Raw genomic sequence first — 19,765 nt, forward strand, 5'->3', positions numbered from 1 at the left:
GGTGAATGCTAGCATCCGCCCTTCATTCACTACCACTGCGCGATATAGCATGTAGGAAAGTCAGGCTTGTTTCCATTCACTAGCCTCGAGCAGTCCGGATGGTGCTTTGCATCTCAAAGAGATGAAGAGCTTGGTATATCAAGAGATTAAACGTTAGATGCACTGGAGATCGACCGATGACACAAAAAGGTTGCTGGTCAAGAAGTGCGTTATTTAGCTCCATGCCGATGAGATAATCTATTCAAACATTACATGAATCCCCGAGTTGGCGAGCGAGTAGAATCCAGTTACCACAAGATGTGGCGTTGGACACCAGCCTGGTTGCCAGATCAATACGAATAATATCATTCCCGGTAAAATTCACGGGAGTTCCCGCCGGCACCGTTCTTTGAAAGCTACGTTAGCACTTCATTCCCATCTTGCAGTAAAGATTCCAAACTGACGAGTTGTAGCCGGTCGTCACGGCAGAGTATTGCCAGTTGTATGCAATTTGGTCGCAAGTGTGCAGAATAAAGTTGGGTGCTTGCGTTACGTTGGCTGTTGTGGCGTTGCCGCCTGCTGTCAGGGCGTCCCAGAGTTGATCGATTCCGATGGTAGGAGGACCAAAAGTGTCATCGTAGCTTGTGAGATTCTGAGAGACGATTGTGGCCAGCTCCGCCTTGCTAGAAACACCGGGAGTCGAGAATACGCCTAGCCATCGCCTTGTGATATTCCATGCTTCATCTTCGCAGAGACATGACAATATTTCTTTTCGAGGAGATAGCAATGTTCCACTAGTCATTGCCGCAAGAGCAGTGAGTAAAGCTGGCACCATAGTAAGAGAATGCATTGCGGATGAAATAGTTGCCAATTTGATTAGGGCCATGAGCGTTGTTAGTTTTAGATTGGAGGGGGCTCATCTTCTTAAACTATCCGAGTCATCCTTTCCACGTGGTGTAGATTATAGACTGATTAGACATGAGATTTTCAGTACTATAACACGGGAATGTGGAAGCTCCGTAGCTTTCGGCTGGTGCCACAAGAACATCAGTAAAAATGAATCAGGAGGAATGTGGCGGCTGAGTTTGTCTAAATCCGGAGGTCTGCAAGGCGCCACAAGACCATCCGTAAATCAGCTTTCGGGGACGGTCATTGTGCGTTTGCGGGTCTTTCAGGCTTAACCAACAGGGTGGTATGTAATGATTGCAGCAAAATGTACACGTCCAGAAGCGTTCACTTCAGGCATTATAGACAGTGTTTGCGCTTTCCGGTTGGTTCAAGTACGGGATGAGACAACCTTGGCGTCGCGTATGATTTGGTAGATTCATACATGTACCTTTGGAGAATACTTTAGTACTTAGGATGGGCGGAGTGGTTGAAGAACAGAACTGCGAAGCAAAATAAGCCCCACGTATCTCTGAATGTACAGTCCGCGTGCAGGAGTAATACGTGGGCAACGCCAGAATACTCTTGCCAAACAAGGAAGTGCATACTGTGCGTGAAAGAGGATGTGACTTGACTATTGAACGAGGGTAGACAACCACTTTACAAACAGCTTGTGATGTTGAAATCTGCTTTGAATGAAACGGACTAACATTGTGTGATTGTTAATAGTACTGACCCGGAAGCAACACTTGTCGGTTCTGGGAGAATAATCTTTTCTCAAGGAGATCGTCACCACACAAGGAAGCTATGGCTGCCGAATGCTCATGCTCACGGAAAAGGAGTGTAGAGTATGGGACTGGGACCACGCATTAGGTGCTTGTCTCTTCTATCTGCCCCGTTACCGATTTAAGGTCGGCTATATTCTAACGGGTCGAAGCATGCCCAAATCGTCATTTTTCTTCTTTGAAAGACGATTGAGAATCTCCCAGGTGATAATGCGACCCCAAGCCCATGACGTCTCCTATTACAGGCGGTACTGGATCTCAAATCTATGGAGATGTCTTTTACGTTTGGAAATTGACAAAGCCCACGTACCCGGATTACACAACCGACTTTTCGATTCGATTTAGACCCACGCGGGATGCCCTGCAATTCACAATGCCCTACAACGTCGAAGTAAGTTACAAGCACCTTCAACTTAGAACGCTGTTCCTTTTTCTGGCCAGCCGCTCGTTTTGTACTCGCTTGACGGTCGAGATTCCACGTCATTGACGCTGGTGTTGGATTCATACTGGACGCTGATACTAGTCGTTCTGACGATCCCACTGTACGTCATGATTTCCTCTTCCGAACTTGTTGGAGACACGCTGCGTAATTCTGTGCAGTGTGCCCGAGAAGGCATCTCCTTGATCGAAATATCGTTGCCTTCTTGTGCTCCTGTCGGGTTTCGCAATGAGCCGGTCGCGTATTTCCCCGAGTATCCTTTCTCAATGGTCTTCTTGGCCGTGCCTCCAAACAGTCTCGGCATCCATCGGCAGAACAGAGGGCGCAAGGCTGGGATACAAGCACAGAAAATGGCTAGGTTAACCTCAATGGAGGAGGTCACAGGGCCAATGGTGTGAAAATGGTCGGTTTCTGGAGATGGTGTGACGAAGAATAACTTATGAATCTGGATGACTCGGATGACCGAAACAACCGTAGCTCTGTTGAATTGAAGTCAATTAGCTTTCATACAGTGTTGTTGTCTATACACTTACAAAAGACCTATCAGGAAAACCCCAATCACTGCCATTTTTGCCGCTAATGGCATTTTAAGCCCGAGGAAGATCCAAAAAGGCAAGGCGAGTACCGAAATGTCCGAGAAAATCGTTATACAAGATGCAATGACATGAAATGAGTTGTCAATACACTGGGTCCCTGGTTGGCCTCGCAGCGACAAGTCCCAATTGGCTTGCATTGGGAGACATTGGAACAAGGCGGTGAAGAATACAGCGACAGCGTGACAGGCGTTGAAGATGTTCAATCCGTGAATCGCAGTGCGAACACCTCGCTTTTGTCCACATAGCCTGAGTAAGAACACCAGAACCGATGCTTTGACGAGCGCTAGAACCGGGTTATAGGCCAGCTGTACCAAGAAGTTCCACCACAGCCCGGCCTTCGGATCAAAATCTTTGGGAACATTTACAGCTCTCCATCCGAAATATTCTAGCTTGATAACTAGGGTCCAACAATGTCAGTATCTTGGTCAGACTACATGTATCGATTCTTTATCACAATCCCACTTACACATGTAGAGGGGGGGAGTCATCAAAATTGAAAAAAGCTGTTTGACTATTAGCTATGCCCTAGACCGGGAACTTTCTAGATGTCACACAGAAAACAACAAGGTGAGGTTCATACCAAAGCTAGACCGCATAGCCAGTCATCTAATGGTTTACGGTAAGCCTTGAGCAACAACACAGTCACAGTGATAGCGTACCTAGTCTCCATTGACGAGTGCTCAACCGACTATACGCACGCAGGCCAAAAGTACAAACTGATAAAGTTGGGAAAAGGAAGACGATAATTATGGCAGTCTCCTGAAGCGGAGGCGTTGGTATCGTTAAAACATCTGGATGTGGCGGCGGGCCTCGGGGTAACAGGTGAAATGACATCTCGGGCAAATCTATAACGGGATCGGCTCCGGGAAGATCGACTCAATGCAAGAATCTGCAGAGAACTGAACTGAAGATTTGCGGTGGCCGGGACGGAGCGACTGAGACTAACAATAACAGGGGAAGAGAAAGTCCTGAATAGAGGCAACAGGGTCCATTGCAACCTTATAGGAATCGGAAAATGTTTGAACACCTTCTCCCGAATTTCTTTTTGCTGCCCAAGACTGTCTCGTTTTGCGCGGATTAGTACTATCGAGACGAACTATGATCTTCTCCCACATGGGCCAACCTCAATGCAACAAATGGCAGGTCTCAACACACGGATCCAAGAGCCTGTCGGAGGGGCTGAACAAGTCAAACTTTTCGGCTGGCCCGCTAAGGGATCATCCCCTTTCCCTTCTGGACTGAGGCATTATCTCTGATCCAAAAAAAAGGGATCGCTCTTCTATTCCCCGTCCTCGCTTGCGTGCTGGGCGCCTCACTTCCCCCAGACCAATGAATTTCGCCAGCACATTCCAAGACATGCACTGTCTGTCGGGAACTAAAATCTGCGGCGGGTAGGGTTCAGAAAGTTACTCAGAGTGGTTCGAGATGAACAGAGGGCAGACAACGGGGCCAAATCCTACATCGGCTGGTGGGTATTCCCGACATTCGGTGCGGTCATGTCGGGACTCGAAAGCCTCATTCGGGTTGGTTGTTCATGGCTGAAAGAACTGCTCGAATCGTTGTCAAAAGCGCACGGTCGCTAACGATACTCTGATCGGGTCTATCCCGAGAGTCTACGTATCGACGAGGGACCCTCGATGCGTATTTTGACTTCACAAGTGCATTCTAGAACGATGAGGAGCCCCAGAGTAATTGATTGCAGGTTCAAAAACTTCCCTGCATTGCCGATTTCTCTTTGACGTAGTATCAAAATAGCTTTCTTGGCAAGTGGCCAGGGAATAGGCTAGTGCTCCTGGGATGATGCAGGACCAGCGGGACATTATGACCTGAGGAGGGGCCAATAGACAGCCAATGCCATTCAAGAGCCCAAGAAGATGTTGTGACATGTATTTTTCGGCTGTTATGTTACAATTGCGGGAGAAGATGTGTGAGGGCGACAATTTTGCAAATCTGGGAGTTGGAGTTGTACGTGGAAGTATCTTATACTTAAGTGAACGGATACCAGACGTTCGAAAAAAGCTGGATTTCGCCAAATAAAGCCCAACTTCTACAGCGCGGCTCCAGGTACAGCCATTGACCCAGCCCGCAGCAAACTGCAGCGAGTGCCGTGAATGTGCCGCTGTGTTTTGACGGAATCGGCGGTTTCCTGGAGAGTTATTGGGGGCCAGACAGTAATTAATTTCGCCCAAACCCTGGCCGGCCAAATCTTCGTATACAGAGCTGGTATCCCTGCTAGACCACTGCGGAGCCCCACGAAGAAATCCCATCGGTTGTCGGGGGTCGGAACCCCCCTCGGGGATGATCATCGATCCCGCTTTTGTCTTTCCAGCTGCTACTTCTTTGATACTTGATAGTCCTGCTGGTGATGGAGTTTCATCCTCCCTTTGCGGGCATAAGCTGCGCGTCGGGTAGCCAAGTCCATGTTCCTCATGGCGATAACGTAAATCGCGGCAATGTGGGAGGCATCATGCGGCTGGTAATCAATAGCTTGCAAATGCTTCATGTAGCAACGAATGGTTGGAGAACTGACAGGAATGATACGAGGCCGTTGATGATCTTGCGCGTATATATCTACAGATGAGGAGCAGGTCCATCGTGAACTCTCTTTCTGGCCCCAGCCCTCTCTTCATCTCACTTGCACGCAACTTGCAAAGAATTTCCATCTTCTTCGACAAGTAGAATCTCTTCTTGTCAAGATATATTCTCTCGGAAGAGAGCTTTGCTGCTCGCCGCAGCCATGCCACTAGCCAAATTCGTCGGCGCCCAGAAGCTCGTCGTCGACGGTGAGATCGTCGGCAAGGAGTCCCGCCCTCCCCCGCCTCGACAAGGCCGATCTCATCACCATCCATGCTGACAACGTTTTGCAGATGCCAACGAGGCAGCTATTGTCCCTGCCGCTCAGGAGTTCCCTGAGGCAGACATCCCTCAGGAAGCTCACCAGTCGACTGACGCCCTACTGGCCAACCTCACTCAGCTCGAGCTCAGCAACAATTCGCCCCTTACTTACGCAGACAACCGGAATTTGGAGAAGCGTGCTGAACCCAACAACAAGTGCAAATTCTTCCCCGGCGACTTTTTCTACCCCTAACGAGCCCGTAAAGGCCGCCAACATCCGCATCACCCAGGACTGTATGGGACGTCTCCGCGACATCACCACCGGCGGCGGCGGCAACGGCAATGAGGGCGATGTCATGGAGCCCGATTTCAGCCAGGCCTTCTTCGGTTCCAACTACGCCAAGCTGTATGCTATCAAGGAGGAGATTGACCCCCGGGTTGTCTTTTATGCCCCTACTGCCGTCGGCAGCGAGGACTAGTTCATTGCCCGCCAGAAGGACTGGCTAACTATGCAAACTGATCGACTGTGCAAGAAGAACATGCAGTTTTAAGCTCAGTTGACGACGATGGCGTTTTGGCAAAACATGGAGTTAGGAGGCCGGCTTTAGTGTATACCTATACTTCAGTAGAATTATGTATAATCTTTGTATTTATTTATCTATATTGAAAAGGAATTTTTCGATTGAGATTGATCGTAGAGAATCCAATGATTGATTGATAACCGTAATATTACAAGAGACCTGCAATAATGAAAGCTAACTCGACACAAGCAGTTTTAAATGTTGAGTCTCGGATATGGCCGAAATTGAGTAGAATTTAAATCATTTGCAGTCTGGAAAGATCTGCCCAGGGTGCGGTAAACCAAAAAAAAAAAAAAACCGTCGATATGGAGGACAAAGTTTGGCTCCAATCAAGTAAAGTTGTAATGGTAATTATGGTGATTACATGTAATCATCGTGTTATGGAAGACTCCCAATCGTGTTTCTTCTTCTACTTGGACTTCTTAGCTTAATCTCGGAAACTCTGGTCGGTATTTCAATCGCTCCTGGAAGCTGTGTTCTCGCATACGCATTCGTACACTTCAACTTCATCAAGGCGGAAGTAGGTGCTGAGGAGGGGCATCCGAGTAGGACACGACGGCGACTGGACTCGACTCAAGACGAGATAGAAACATCAAGTCTGGAGAGTGCCGAGGGTTTCCCACCGCCGCGAGAGAGCTGCCTCGCACCTCAAAGTTGAGAAGGCGTAGCGTCTCTCTGATCATCCCTCCTTAACCTCACCGACTCTCACCTGTTCCGCATCTGGTGACCTGTCTCTCACCGAAATATCGGTCTAGGTCCGTCCTTGGACAGACCACCGTAAAGAAGCACTTGACCCCTTTCCAGCTCCCCAAAGCCAATCATCAGCGGTCGTTTTCCCCGCAGGTTCCGCGAACTTGGGTTCCCCGCAGCAATCAATGCGTCCATGTGCCCCATGGGCCTGGGCACCTGGTTATTGGACGGCCAGCTACATGCGGAATCCGCAAGCCGGGCGGTTTTCGATGGCGGCAACGCGACAGACCCAGGAAGAGATCCAGTCTTTTTCCTCCTCCCGCATGACCTGCCGAAACCTTCTGATCAAAGAGGGGCTTTGGCTTACTTCACGATACTTGAGTTGGGTGTCAGTTCATGCCATGGAGACTGCCTGAAGACTGCCCGAAGACTGCCTTGTATTTGCACACCATCCTCTCACCATGCTCTCGCCCATGGCCACCGATGATCAATCGACTACAGCTCCCCTCGACCGGGTCGAAAGCACAAGCTCTCAGTCTCAGTCTCAGTCTCACTCACAATCTAATGCTCGATCTCACTCGCATTCGCACGCTCACTCTCACTCTCACTTCGGCTCGGCCGTGACGCCCGCGGCATCGTCAACGTGGGGCCTCGGCGAGCCGACACCCTCGCACCACCTCTCCTCCGAGGCATCGACTTCGCCGGCCGAGTCCTGGAGGCTCGATGAGTTCGTCACAGACCCCGCCTACCTCGCCTACCAAGAGGAGCTCAGATGCCTCATCTTCAACACGGCCCAGACGGCCGTTCCCACGCGGGAGGGCACCCCAGAGGCAACCGACGGTGGCTTCTCTGCCGGGGGGTTCGCGGCGCCGGGTACCATCTTGGGGGACGAGGGAGCCGCCCGGCGGCAGGCCGGCCAGATTCTGGGAACAGGCCGGAGGCTAGAGTACTTGAAGAACTACGTCGGTGAAGTCGCGACATGGGTGAGTTTCGTTCCGTCTTCTCAATGAGACCCTTCACTCGCACACGCACGCACGGTCAATGCTCACTCTTCACAATAGCTAGACATGTTTGACAGCGACCGCGCCTTTGGCATACAAGTCCCCGTCCTCGCGCGCAGCTCCCCGGCGCTCCTCTATGCCGTTCTCGCCTTGTCAGCGCGGCAGATGGAGCGAAAGGAGGGCAAGCAGACTTCATTTGACAGCCTCGAGCTGTACCAAGAGGCCATTCGCCTGCTGACGCCGTTGCTGCAGTCCCGAGACCAGAAGATCATTCCCATCTGCACAATTCTGTGTTGCCTCGAGATGATGTCTGCCAGCGCCCAGGATTGGAGGAAACACCTCGAAGGATGCGCCGCGCTCTTTGACTCTTTCTACGTGCACGGCTTCAGCGGTGGTCTACTTCAAGCCGTCTTCTGGTGCTACGCACGAATGGGTGTGTTCAATCTCGTTTGCCCGTGCTACTACATCTATTGTGACTCGCTAACACGACTCGCAGACCTTTGTGGTGCCCTCATCTCCGACGGAACGGAGAACACCCTCCTCACTCCCTCAAAGTGGCTCCCCAGCGGTGCCTCCCACAACGAAGCCCGCGAGCTCTTCCACCAGTCCGGGACGCCCGACATGCACGCCAACTACGCCGTCTACCTCTGCGCCAAAGTCTGCGAGCTCGTCGCCGACAGAACCCGCTACTACGAGCTCGGCGACGCCAACGGCTGCAGCAGCCCCGAAGAGCTCACCGACCGCTGGATCCGTCTCTGGGAAGACCTCCAAGCCTGGACGCGCGACCGGCCGCCGGAGCTCCTCCCGGTCCAGAGCATCCAGAGCAGCCCGTTCCCGCAGATCCTCTTCCTGCACTGGGCGGCCATCTCCTCGAACCAGCTGTACCACACGGCCTGCACCCTGCTGCTCGGGTCCATGCCGCGGCCGCTCCACCTCAAGCTGGGCGGCGTCACGGGGTCCCCCGTCTGGCACGCGAAATGCATCTGTGGCATATCACTCGCGAACCCGCACCAGGGCTGCTTGAACAACGCCATCCAGCCCCTTTGGGTCGCGGGCCGGCTTCTCAGTCACAAGTCGGAGCACGCTCTGCTCGTGAAGCTCATCCGCAGCATAGAGGCTGTGACGGGATGGGGCACGTGTTGGAGAATCGACGATCTGGAGGCCGCTTGGGGCTATAAAGTCCGCAAGGAACTTAGGATCGCCGACATGGCAAGGTGACTTTTGATTTTCCCATTGACTTGAAGATGATTCTCAACTACCCAAGTACTCATGTGGTGCGGTCATATGAACCTGCACGAGAACAGCGCGCGGTGTACGTGCGTCCACCAAAGTGACTACATCAGGCCCCAATCTTCCCGAACTTTTGTCGAGAAGCCATCGGCATTCCAGCCAGTCATGGACTGGATGCGATCAAAGCACTCCAGAATCGCCTTCTGCTGAGGCTCATACGTCATCCGCTGCGCCGCCAGATACAGCGACGCAACCAAACAGAGATCCCAGCTGTCCCTCCGGTCATTATTGAGTGCAATGCCACATACACGCTGGGCATGCCACAGAGGCGACATTGACGACGACGACGACGATGACGACGACGACTTCTTGCCCGCCGCCCCCGCCGCCTGCAACGTCCGCGGCTTGTTCTGAAGCAACAGCAACATGGCCGTGTGATAGAGCTGATTCGCAAAGACTGCCGCGCCGTTGGTGAAGAGGATCACGGGGAAGAGGGTCTCGTCGCCGCCGCCGTCCATCTCGACCATGGGACGGAATTCCTGCGCCCGGTTGGTGTACCAGGACCCCAGGGCGTCGCTGAGCATCGTCCAACGGTGGACGGGTGTGAGCGGGAGGCCGCCACCACCGCCACCGCCGCCGCCGCCGCCGCCGCCGTCGAGGCCGAGATCGAGGTCGGCTGGATTCTGAGGCGGAAAGCTACCCGAGCAAAAGTTTACTGCTTTTGCGCAGAGGAGGAGGGGCTCGATGGTGTACTGGAAGATTGTCTCTGCGATGACGGAGGAGTTCCATTGCTGCGGGATCTGGTTGTAGGATAGGTGTTCGGGTATCGAGATGGGGGCGCCGGTTACGAGTGCGGCGGCGAGTTCTGCTTTCGGTCAGCTTCTGTTTTATCATAATGCTCTTTACACATCAGCAAAGGGGTGTGGAAACTGCTTGTACCTAGCCGAATCAATACAGATAATATCGAGATGGTCTTTGGAGTTGCTTCAGCTAGCGCCGTACCCCAAAAATTGTGATCTATAATGATGGGCAGGTCGTCCCAGCCGCTGGGGATATCGGAGATGAATCGGCATGCCGTTGATAGTGTCAAGTAAACCAGGTCGCTGTCACTGATGGCTGCTCCGTTTGGCTGAATTGCTTTCGCCTCCGCTAGAGACTTGAGGTATTCGACATCGGCAGATGGAATGCGCGTGTCGGCCTGCTGTGCCGTTGCCGCAACAGCGAGGAGAGAGTAAAGTACGCCCTCAGATTCGATCGCAAGGCGGGAGACATAAAGACCAAAGGTCTGTCCCATATCGCACAAGTCAAGCTGACAGAGCAGCGTCAGCAAGATGAATGTCCAAAAAGCAAATCTGTACAGGCTTGGACTCACCCATGGTGCAACTTGGTACCTAAAGTGACGCAGAAGCTGCAGCAGGCGATCTTGCGATATGCTCGCCGACGCAGACACGCCGGACCCCTTCCTCTCTCTCGCCGAATTCGGCGACATTGACATCAACTCTCCAGGACTCACCGCCCCGATACCATGGCCACCGATGGCAAAGGACCCCGAGCCGTGGTCAGGCGACTGGCCCAGCCCCACCGGTCCTTCATTGCCGAGTGATAGTAAGACGTTCAGAGCCGTTTCGTACGCGGCGTCATTACTCGGCGACGGGCCCGTCAGCTTCCCCGTGATATCGAGGTTCCGCACCGGCGATGAGAGACTCTCGTGCCCCCCGAGGCCGCCTATGCTCTGGGGCGGTTGCCATTGTGTGAGTGGTGAGTAGCGGTGTTGGCGGCTCAGGGGCGACAGGCTCGGCTCCAAAGGTGGTGGTTTCGCTGTCGCTGTCGGCGACGGTTCTGGGGTCTGGGAGTTTACATGAAAGGTTATCACCGTTGGCGTTGGTGTCTGCGACGGTGGCGGCGGTAGGGATACGTGGGCGTGATTTACGTCGCTTGGGTTGCTCCCGTTGACTTGTTGCTGTTGAGGCGGGGAGGAAGATGATGATGGATCCTTTATGGCTTGTTTGGAGGATCCGGTACCTACAAACTGTAGTTACATGTGAGTTGCGAATAGTAAAATGGGCGATGACTTCTTGCAGTCTACGGACCTGAAGGCGCGTGTATTTTGGCGTTGTTGCATCAGCCACCTTGGGTGAGGGCGACGCGGTTAGGGCATTCTTATTCAAGAATGTGAGTCTGGGGCCGTAGTGGCACTCAAAGTTGCCGTCGATGCAGCGCTGACATCGCGGCTTTCGTTCGTCACCTGCACTGGTCAACAAAAAGGTTCACGATCACTACTTGCTGAGGCATCACCGAGCAAAAGAGAGGTGAACCATCGTGTCATGTCATGCCCGCTCTGCTCGGTGGGTCTGCGACAGCAGTCTACAAATACGAGAACAGAGAAAAGAAGACTGACAGAGGCTTACATTTGCGCCGGCGGATCCGACATTTCATACACCCCGTCCGCGTCCTCTTGTGTCTCTGTTTCGAGCCTCCAGGTCCAGCGCCGGCACACGAGCCGCTTGCTGATACTGAATCCGTATCATCCGCCATCATCGCAACTGGCTGTTGTTTTTGGGTGCTTATTGTGTGCCCATTGCGGGAGGACGGTGTCGCGGGGGATAATCTTGTCGGATTGGGAAGGCGGAAGAGGTCTCCAACAATTAGTGGAGGGTTTCCCGAGGATACGGGCTCGATTAACTCCAGGAACTCCAGAACTTAGAAGCATGGACGGGGAAGAAGAGCGTTCGCTGGGCTTGCTCTAGAGAGCGTTGGTGTGTGTGGACCAAGGGGGATGGACACCCGACAGACAGCGATACCAAGTCGGGGTTCAGTTGACGCGAGCGCTGTTCGGGACAAGCGTTTGCAGGGACATTGCTCTTTGTGGATATCCTGGATGGAGAGGTTGGACCATTGATGGGAGGAATCTCACGTTTTGGGGAGCTGGATTGGTGCTGAATCGGGCATCTCTGGACTCTAGAAGCAAGGGATTAAGTTCACCGGCGAACTTCCGAGGCTATGTGTACGCTTCTCTGTATGCCTCTGCAACATTCGGCTTACAACTCCCATTTGGTCAAGTCATGAGGTAGACGACGGTCAAGCTCCTCTCCTTGAAGCGGGCTTGGTTACCCCTCGTGGAACCCGGTCGAACGCGAGTCAAACCGGGGGCCGCTAAGCGCGGGGATGCGTGCCATTTTCTGAATGAGCGGTGCTTAGGCTTGCCACATTCGGTAAGCCTCACCACCTCGACTCACCACTCTAAACCCCTCTATGACGATGCTCAAGAATCGTACCAAAGGGATGGCCCTCTATCAATGGAGGCGGGGTTGTGTAAGGTACGTTCTTAGACTGAGGGCGGGGTTGAGCACAGAAAAAAAAGTACAGAATCTGGGGGTAGAAACTATTAGAAGTCAAAGCTCGTCATTCTCGAACAAACTCATCTCATCCATCACGCAACTTCTCTGCCTATTGTTTCTTTTAGTATCTATACCCCCTTTTCAAATCTTCATCATGGGCAAGGACACCATCACTCTCGCCTCTGGCCGCGAGATGCCCCTCGTGGGCTTCGGTTTGTGGAAGGTTCCTCGCGAGTCCTGCGCCGACACTGTCTACAACGTGAGCTTCATCCACATACTGAGCTCTGTACCAAGTTGGCCATTTTCGCTAATCCGTCAATGCCTTCAATCAGGCCATCAAAACCGGCTACCGCCTCTTTGACGGCGCCTACGACTATCAAAATGAAAAGGAGGCCGGCGAGGGCGTCCGCCGCGCCATCGCCGACGGCCTGGTGAAGCGCGAGGACATCTTCATCACCACCAAGCTGTGGAACAACTACCACCGCAAAGAGCATGCTGTCGCCATGGCGAAGAAGCAGAACGAGACCTGGGGCCTCGGCTACATTGATCTCTTCCTCATTCACTTCCCCGTTGCCCTTAAGTATATTGAGCCCTCCAAGCTCGAGTACCCCGTAAGTTTACCAATGCCACCGCCCTAATCGTGACCACGGGTCCCGCTGACTCTGGGCTACAAAAAGTGCTGGTGGATGGATGCCGCGCAGACCATCGTCGAGCCCGATAGCGTACCCATCCGCGAGACGTGGGAGTGCATGGAGACCATCGCGGACGAGGGCATCGCAAAGTCCATTGGCGTCTCCAACTTCCAGGCCCAGTCCCTCTACGACATCCAGTCCTACGCCCGCCACCCCATCTCGGCCCTGCAGATCGAGCACCACCCCTACCTCGTCCAGCCCGACCTCATCTCCATGGCCCAGGAGAACAAGATCGCCGTCACGGCCTACTCGTCCTTTGGCCCCCAGTCCTTCCTCGAGATCTCCAACAAGCGCGCCACCGGCGCCCAGGGCCTGTTCGAGGTCGATGCCATCAAGGCGATTGCGGACAAGCACAAGGTGACCCCCGCGCAGGTCCTGCTGCGCTGGGCCACCCAGCGCGGCATCGCCGTCATCCCCAAGAGCAACAGCCAGAACCGCCTGAAGCAGAACCTCGAGGTCAACGGCTTTGATTTGACGGCCGAGGAGCTCGAGTCCATCTCTGACCTTGACCGCGGTCTCCGCTTCAACGACCCTGGTTTCTACCTACCCCAGCGCCCTCTGCGCATCTTTGCATAAGCAATTTTTCGGCAATGAGAGTCGTGATATATTGGGGAGGTCTGGACAAATAGGATAGATACGGATAGGATGGATGGTCTTAAAACTTACTACGAATTAATGAAAAGAAATTCCCCCAACTATCGCGAGCCTGCATTCGATAGCTCTTGAGACAACATGAAGCTACCTGTATGCACCAACAGCAAGCATACCTATCTTCCTGTCATCGTTGCCTTTGATAATGACTGCATCAAAGTCATCACGGCTACCCAACCCAAAAAGGCTCGGAACTAGGCGGCTTTGGGGGGCTCAGCAAAATGGACCGCCTCCCGGCATGCGGACCCAGTGATTTGGACGAACTGGACGCACTGCCGGCATATTCCCCGGCGCACTGCTCTTGAACTACCAGACGGTGGTTAGGATCTCCCAATCAGGTAATCGCCGAACCAAAGCTCGACGGAAGAGGAATCCTTAGTCGCTCAGTCTGTTCCCCGCATGTTGCCCAGACCCTTAGTTATGTTGAGCTGGTGGTAATTCGGACACTGCTACTGACGGAAGGGGGGGATATCACACGACGTTGAAAAATAATTACTATTTGACGGCACGGGACGCATGCCGGGCTAGGTATAGAAGAGCCTATTGCACGAAATCCTGTCTGATTAAAATTCAGTTCCTGCGTTGTTTAAACGTCTCCTCCAGCGACAGTCTTGAAACATTTGTTTCTCTCTTCTACCTTAAACCCACGTACATCATTGCCGACTCGCTGACAGATTCCTGTTGTTTGTTTGGGAAAGTGGTGGTTTTTCCAAGTCACGGTCATTCCCGTCTCTTCTCGAACTGTGTTCTACTCCAGTTGCCCTCAAGATGCTCGCCACCACGATATCACCAGAGGCACCGATCAATGGCGTTGCGCCCGCGAAATCCAATGGCATCTTCGTCGTGACAGAGTTGGAACACCAGCACGCTACGCCCATAAGCGCCGGGCAAGAAACCATCCAGGCGCCGCTACCCAACCCTTCGCTGGTGGTCACGGCCGATCACCAACTCAAGGCGGAGGAAGCCCCCGTTCTCGCACCGAAGCCGGGAGAAGTATTGGTCCACGTCAAGGCTACTGGCGTGTGCGGGTGAGTTATGCGGACCTCATTCCCTGACCTTGTGCTCGGGTACCATCTGTTTTGTGAAGAGGAAAAAAAGGCAAACTGACTTTTGGGCTGATACCGCAGATCCGACATTCACTTCTGGAAGACGGGCCGCATCGGCTCGCTCGTGTTCGAGGGAGACTGCATCATCGGCCACGAGGCCGCCGGCGTCGTCGTCCGCGTCGGCGAGGGCGTAAAGAACCTGAAGCCGGGCGACCGCGTAGCGATTGAGCCGGGCGTGCCCTGTGGCGAATGTTTCCTCTGCACCGATGGCCGGTACAACCTCTGCGAAGATGTGCAGTTCTCTGGTGTTTACCCCTATCACGGCACCATTCAACGGTACAAGTGCCACCCAGCCAAGTGGCTTCACAAGTAAGTCGAGCTACGGTAACACAACCGCGCCCATGTGCCAATCCATGCTGGGCCGTAGGAACAATGTTATCTGACCTCGTACGCAAACCAGGCTCCCCGACAACATCTCCTACGCCGAAGGCGCTCTCCTCGAGCCCCTGAGCGTCGGCATGCACGGCATCCGCACCGCCGGCCTCTCCCTCGGCGTTGGCGCCGTGGTATGCGGCGCGGGCCCCATCGGCCTCGTCACCCTCGCGGCAGCGCGGGCCTCGGGCGCCCATCCCCTCGTCATCACCGACATTGAGCCCTCCCGCCTCGCCTTCGCCAAGACGTTGGTCCCGAGCGTCATCACGTACAAGATTGACCCGGCGCTGGGCAACGAGGGCAACGGCAAAGCCATCCGCGCGCTGTTTGGCGACGACGAGTACAGCGCGCCTAGGACGGTGCTCGAGTGCACGGGCGTCGAGAGCAGCATCTGCACCGCCGCCTTTACCGTCCGTCGCGGTGGTACGGTTATGGTTATTGGTGTTGGGCGGGAGATTATGAATAACTTGCCGTTTATGCACATCTCTCTTGCCGAGGTAGGTGATGTGTATTACAGGCTCCAGAACAGGATGGGCGACTGACGAGAAGTTCTTCCAGATCAAGCTCGAGTTCATAAACCGATACCGCGATACGTGGCCCGCTGGCATCGCCTGTCTGAGCAGCGGCATCCTCAACCTCAAGAGCCTCATCTCGCACACGTTTCCTCTTGAGAGGGCCATCGACGCCCTCACGCTTGCGTCAGACTACAGGAACGGCAGTATCAAGGTTCAGATTGTAGACGAGACCGATTCGCCCATCTTTTGAAGCAGCATGCAAGGAGTTGGGGTGGGATAGTAGAAGACATGGGCTAGACTGATCAGGTGATGAGGTAATGAGAGGGGAATAAAATACACAGCATTCATGGCGTTTATGGTTTTACGATTATAAATACAAAAAATGTCCTCCTCTCATCAATCTCCGTTTACATGCGCTGATGCCCGTGGAAGAATTGCGCAAACTAGGAAGGGCCTGTCTCTTCCGCAACATCTCGAATTTGACAGAATGGTGCAATCCTCACTAGCAACAAATGCATTCGCATGCCGTAGTATTTACTCGGATATAGAGAGATATTAGGCGCATTGTCAATTTCCCAAGCTCAGTATACAGAGAGATTAATTTTCCCAATAGAGAAACGCTCATGCACAAGGTAAACGAATGCCTCTGATTGAGGTACCGGGTTGCATTCAAATCTTTGGATCCCGAGCGCCCTAAGAAGTCTTTCCTGCGTTGGGGACTGGCTGTCTAATCAACAGGTAGTCATCTTGCATAGAATGTCAGTCATAGCCGTGCGTTCTGTGTTGATGAGATAGGTATCGTGAAGGAAAAGATTGGCAGTAAAGCGTCTCTTGAGGTTCTCATAAGCCCCCAACTTGACTACGCCAGCTTCGCCCGAGGGCTGCCAAAATCTTCCGCAAAACTGCAATTCGGAGATTTGACTTGAAGACACCGTAGTAGAAGAGCTGAGCAAGTCCTGTTCGTAACGCGCCCGGTGTGCGGTGGTCTTCGGCCTCAACTTCTCCGGCACGGCGGGGCGGGGGGCTCGGGGTTTCGGTGCTGATGTCACCGGCCGCGGGGTTCGTTGAACTCTGAATCGAAAGAGGAAGCCGAAACCACGAGCCGATCTACGGGAAACGTGGATCATATTGAGCATCGTTTACTCCTGCTTTGCGGAATTCTGCAAAAAAGGCCCGTTAGATCGAATTCGGGTATTTATAGTTGAGTGTTTTAAACAACTCGCTGTTCCTTCATTTCAAGTGCTCATTATCTTCATCAAGACTGTAAAGATGGCTCCTCTCAAGATCACGTCCCTGCGCTTCGAGCACCATCCCACTGGACTGGGTGTATCTTCCCCGACCCCTCGCATCTCGTGGCGCGTTACGTCCGACTCCATACCGAAGGACTGGCAGCAGAAGTCATACAAAGTCAAGATCTCGCGTGGTTCCGCGTCAGCCCGGGAGTTTCACATTGAGGGCGGCTCAACCGTACTCGTTCCATGGCCCGACACCCCTTTGGCATCAGGTGAAAGGGCCACAGTTCTCGTCAGATCCCACGGTACATCAGAAGACGCTCAATCAGACTCTGAATGGTCCTCGGAGGCGACCGTGGAAGCCGCTCTGCTCTCCCGCGATGACTGGAAAGCAACGCCCGTCACCGCGCCCCCGCGCTCAGCTTCTCACCCGGATGAGCGAGGAATCAGGCCGGCCCGGTTCCGCAAGGTCTTTGACTGCCCCGATGTCAAGGACAGTAGCAATGCCAGACTCTACATCACCGCTCTTGGCTTATACGAGGCCTACCTGAACGGCCACCGTATCGGAGACGAATGGCTCGCCCCGGGGTGGACTGCCTACCAACATCGCATCCAGTACCAGGTCTTTGAGGTCGCGCATCTCCTGAAGGCTGGTCAAGAAAACGTCCTCTCGGTGGAGGTGAGCGAGGGATGGTACGCCGGCCGAGTTCTCTGGGGCGAGGGTCTCACCTGCTTCTACGGCGATCGCATCGGCGTGCTTGCTCAGCTCCAACTCTTTGAGAGCGAGGATGCGACTAAACCGACCTTGCAGCTCGTGACCGACGCAACATGGGAATGCCGTCCCTCACCAATCGTCGGAAGCGACATCTACGACGGCGAGACGTATGACCTCTGCCTCGAAGTCGACGACTGGCATCACGACAACCACAAGGAGTGGACTCACGTCGAGACACTGCCGTTCCCCAAGTCCGCCCTCGTAGCAGCATCCAGCCCGCCAGTCCGCACCACCGAGACCTTGAAACCCGTCAACGTCTTCGCGGACCCCCAAGGCAAGACTCTAGTCGACTTTGGACAGAACCTCGTCGGCAAACTCGTCATCCCAAGCCTCGCAAAGCCAGACAGCCATCGTCTCACGATCCGCCACGCCGAGGTCCTAGAAAACGGGTGCCTCGGAACGCGTCCCCTCCGCGCGGCAAAGGCGACTGACACCATCATATTCGGAGGCGGCCGGGCCCTGAAGAACTGGTCCCCTCACTTCACCTACCACGGCTTTCGCTACGTCGAGCTCGACGGCTGGGGGGAAGTGACCCCGGACTCCCTCTCGGCCGTCGTCATGCACACCGACATGCAGCGAACGGGTTTCTTCTCCTGCTCCAACGACGACGTCAACGCGCTGCACCGCAACGTCGTTTGGAGCATGCGCGGCAACTTTGTCTCCATTCCGACCGACTGCCCACAGCGCGACGAGCGGCTGGGCTGGACGGGCGACATCCAAATCTTCAGCTCGACGGCCTCGTTCCTGTACGACTGCGCCGGCATGCTGGGCAACTGGATGCGCGATGTCCTGCTGGACCAGCGGGACGCCGGCGGCGTCGTCCCGCTCGTGGTGCCCAACGTCATGAGGGACGGGCCCTGGCCTTCGGTGCCGCAGGCCGTCTGGGACGACGTCGTGGTCCTCGTGCCTTGGACTCTGTACACGTGGTTCGGTGACGCGGGCGTCTTGCGAGAGACGTACCCCGGTATGAGGGACTACCTCGAGTCCATTCAGCGCGGAGACGACGGGCTATGGGATCCTTCGCTCTGGCAACTGGGCGACTGGCTCGACCCCAACGCGCCGCCCGCCGAGCCAGGTCTAGCCAGAACGGATGGGACCCTCGTCGCCGACGCGTACCTGGTCCACGTCACGGGCATAGTCTCCCAAATCGCCAGCATCCTGGGCCTCCCCTCTGACGCCGAGCACCTCGCCAGCGAACACAAGCGCCTCAAACAGCTCTTCCAGGACAAGTACATCACAAAGGCCGGCTTCATCGTCGCAGACTCCCAGACGGCCCTCGCCCTCGCCCTGCTCTTCCACTTACACGACACCCCCGCCCAGCGTGAAGCCGCCGCCGCGCGGCTCGCGCGGCTGGTGCAGTACTCCAAGTTCAAGGTATCCACCGGCTTCGCCGGCACGCCCGTGATCCTGCACGCGCTGTCGGAGACGGGCTATATCCAGCACGCGTACCGCATGCTGCTGGAGACCGGGTGCCCGTCGTGGCTGTACCCCCTCCGCATGGGCGCCACGACGGTGTGGGAGAGGTGGGACAGCATGCTGGCGGACGGGACGATCAACCCGGGCGAGATGACGAGCTTCAACCACTACGCGCTCGGCAGCGTCGCGAACTGGATGCATGCCGGCATCGGGGGCCTGGCGCCGCTCGAGGCCGGGTGGAAGCGGTTCCGGGTTCGGCCTAGACCGGGAGGGGATCTCAGGCACGCTTCGGTGGAGTACCTTGGCCCGCACGGGATGGTGCAGAGTCGGTGGGCGATCGGGTCGGACGATAGGTTTGTGTTGGAGGTGACGGTGCCGTTGAATTCGACTGCGGTGGTCTCCTTGCCGGATGGCGGGGAGGAGAAGACGATTGGGTCTGGGACTTATAGGTTTGAGAGCGGTCTTGCTCCGGGGATGAGGGAGGCGTGGCCGCCCAGGGCTCTGTTGACGCAGTTTGGACTGTAGTCAACTCGTTTGGGTCGATAGAGATTGCTACTCTTGGATACTTGTATTTTTGGACCAGAGTCCTAAATATCTTTGCCTTTTCAAAACAAAATCCAAGACAATCGACTTGGATCCTCGTGTTG

General features: G+C 54.6%; 8 protein-coding genes across 8 annotated transcripts; 5 read left to right on the top strand and 3 right to left on the bottom strand.

Annotated features, from left to right (window-relative positions):
• Window positions 1-400: 400 nt before the first annotated feature.
• Window positions 401-829, bottom strand: CORC01_06905 (uncharacterized protein; the record flags this gene model as incomplete). Its single annotated transcript, XM_022618543.1, has 1 exon — window positions 401-829. The coding sequence occupies one exon, from the start codon at window positions 827-829 to the stop codon at window positions 401-403; it is 429 nt and encodes a 142-aa protein (XP_022474853.1).
• Window positions 830-2,062: 1,233 nt separating this feature from the next.
• Window positions 2,063-2,656, bottom strand: CORC01_06906 (uncharacterized protein; the record flags this gene model as incomplete). Its single annotated transcript, XM_022618544.1, has 2 exons — window positions 2,063-2,567; window positions 2,622-2,656. The coding sequence occupies 2 exons, from the start codon at window positions 2,654-2,656 to the stop codon at window positions 2,063-2,065; spliced, it is 540 nt and encodes a 179-aa protein (XP_022474854.1).
• Window positions 2,657-5,421: 2,765 nt separating this feature from the next.
• Window positions 5,422-5,772, top strand: CORC01_06907 (uncharacterized protein; the record flags this gene model as incomplete). The annotated part of the gene is made up of 2 exons (XM_022618545.1): window positions 5,422-5,467; window positions 5,552-5,772. 2 exons carry the CDS (start codon window positions 5,422-5,424, stop codon window positions 5,770-5,772), a joined length of 267 nt encoding a protein of 88 aa, XP_022474855.1.
• A 1,479-nt stretch (window positions 5,773-7,251) lies between these two features.
• On the top strand, window positions 7,252-9,009 carry CORC01_06908 (C6 zinc finger domain-containing protein; the record flags this gene model as incomplete). Its single annotated transcript, XM_022618546.1, has 3 exons — window positions 7,252-7,773; window positions 7,852-8,224; window positions 8,288-9,009. 3 exons carry the CDS (start codon window positions 7,252-7,254, stop codon window positions 9,007-9,009), a joined length of 1,617 nt encoding a protein of 538 aa, XP_022474856.1.
• A 116-nt stretch (window positions 9,010-9,125) lies between these two features.
• On the bottom strand, window positions 9,126-11,559 carry CORC01_06909 (uncharacterized protein; the record flags this gene model as incomplete). The annotated part of the gene is made up of 5 exons (XM_022618547.1): window positions 9,126-9,886; window positions 9,961-10,330; window positions 10,394-11,050; window positions 11,112-11,266; window positions 11,430-11,559. The coding sequence occupies 5 exons, from the start codon at window positions 11,557-11,559 to the stop codon at window positions 9,126-9,128; spliced, it is 2,073 nt and encodes a 690-aa protein (XP_022474857.1).
• A 954-nt stretch (window positions 11,560-12,513) lies between these two features.
• On the top strand, window positions 12,514-13,627 carry CORC01_06910 (aldo/keto reductase; the record flags this gene model as incomplete). Its single annotated transcript, XM_022618548.1, has 3 exons — window positions 12,514-12,618; window positions 12,692-12,970; window positions 13,037-13,627. 3 exons carry the CDS (start codon window positions 12,514-12,516, stop codon window positions 13,625-13,627), a joined length of 975 nt encoding a protein of 324 aa, XP_022474858.1.
• Window positions 13,628-14,470: 843 nt separating this feature from the next.
• CORC01_06911 (sorbitol dehydrogenase) lies at window positions 14,471-15,945 on the top strand (the record flags this gene model as incomplete). The annotated part of the gene is made up of 4 exons (XM_022618549.1): window positions 14,471-14,730; window positions 14,830-15,117; window positions 15,209-15,677; window positions 15,739-15,945. 4 exons carry the CDS (start codon window positions 14,471-14,473, stop codon window positions 15,943-15,945), a joined length of 1,224 nt encoding a protein of 407 aa, XP_022474859.1.
• A 1,019-nt stretch (window positions 15,946-16,964) lies between these two features.
• On the top strand, window positions 16,965-19,643 carry CORC01_06912 (uncharacterized protein; the record flags this gene model as incomplete). The annotated part of the gene is made up of 1 exon (XM_022618550.1): window positions 16,965-19,643. The coding sequence occupies one exon, from the start codon at window positions 16,965-16,967 to the stop codon at window positions 19,641-19,643; it is 2,679 nt and encodes an 892-aa protein (XP_022474860.1).
• Between the last annotated feature and the right edge of the window lie 122 nt (window positions 19,644-19,765).

The sequence above is a fragment of the Colletotrichum orchidophilum genome (assembly GCF_001831195.1).
Source record: "Colletotrichum orchidophilum strain IMI 309357 chromosome Unknown Scaffold_54.1, whole genome shotgun sequence".
Lineage (NCBI taxonomy): Eukaryota > Fungi > Ascomycota > Sordariomycetes > Glomerellales > Glomerellaceae > Colletotrichum > Colletotrichum orchidophilum.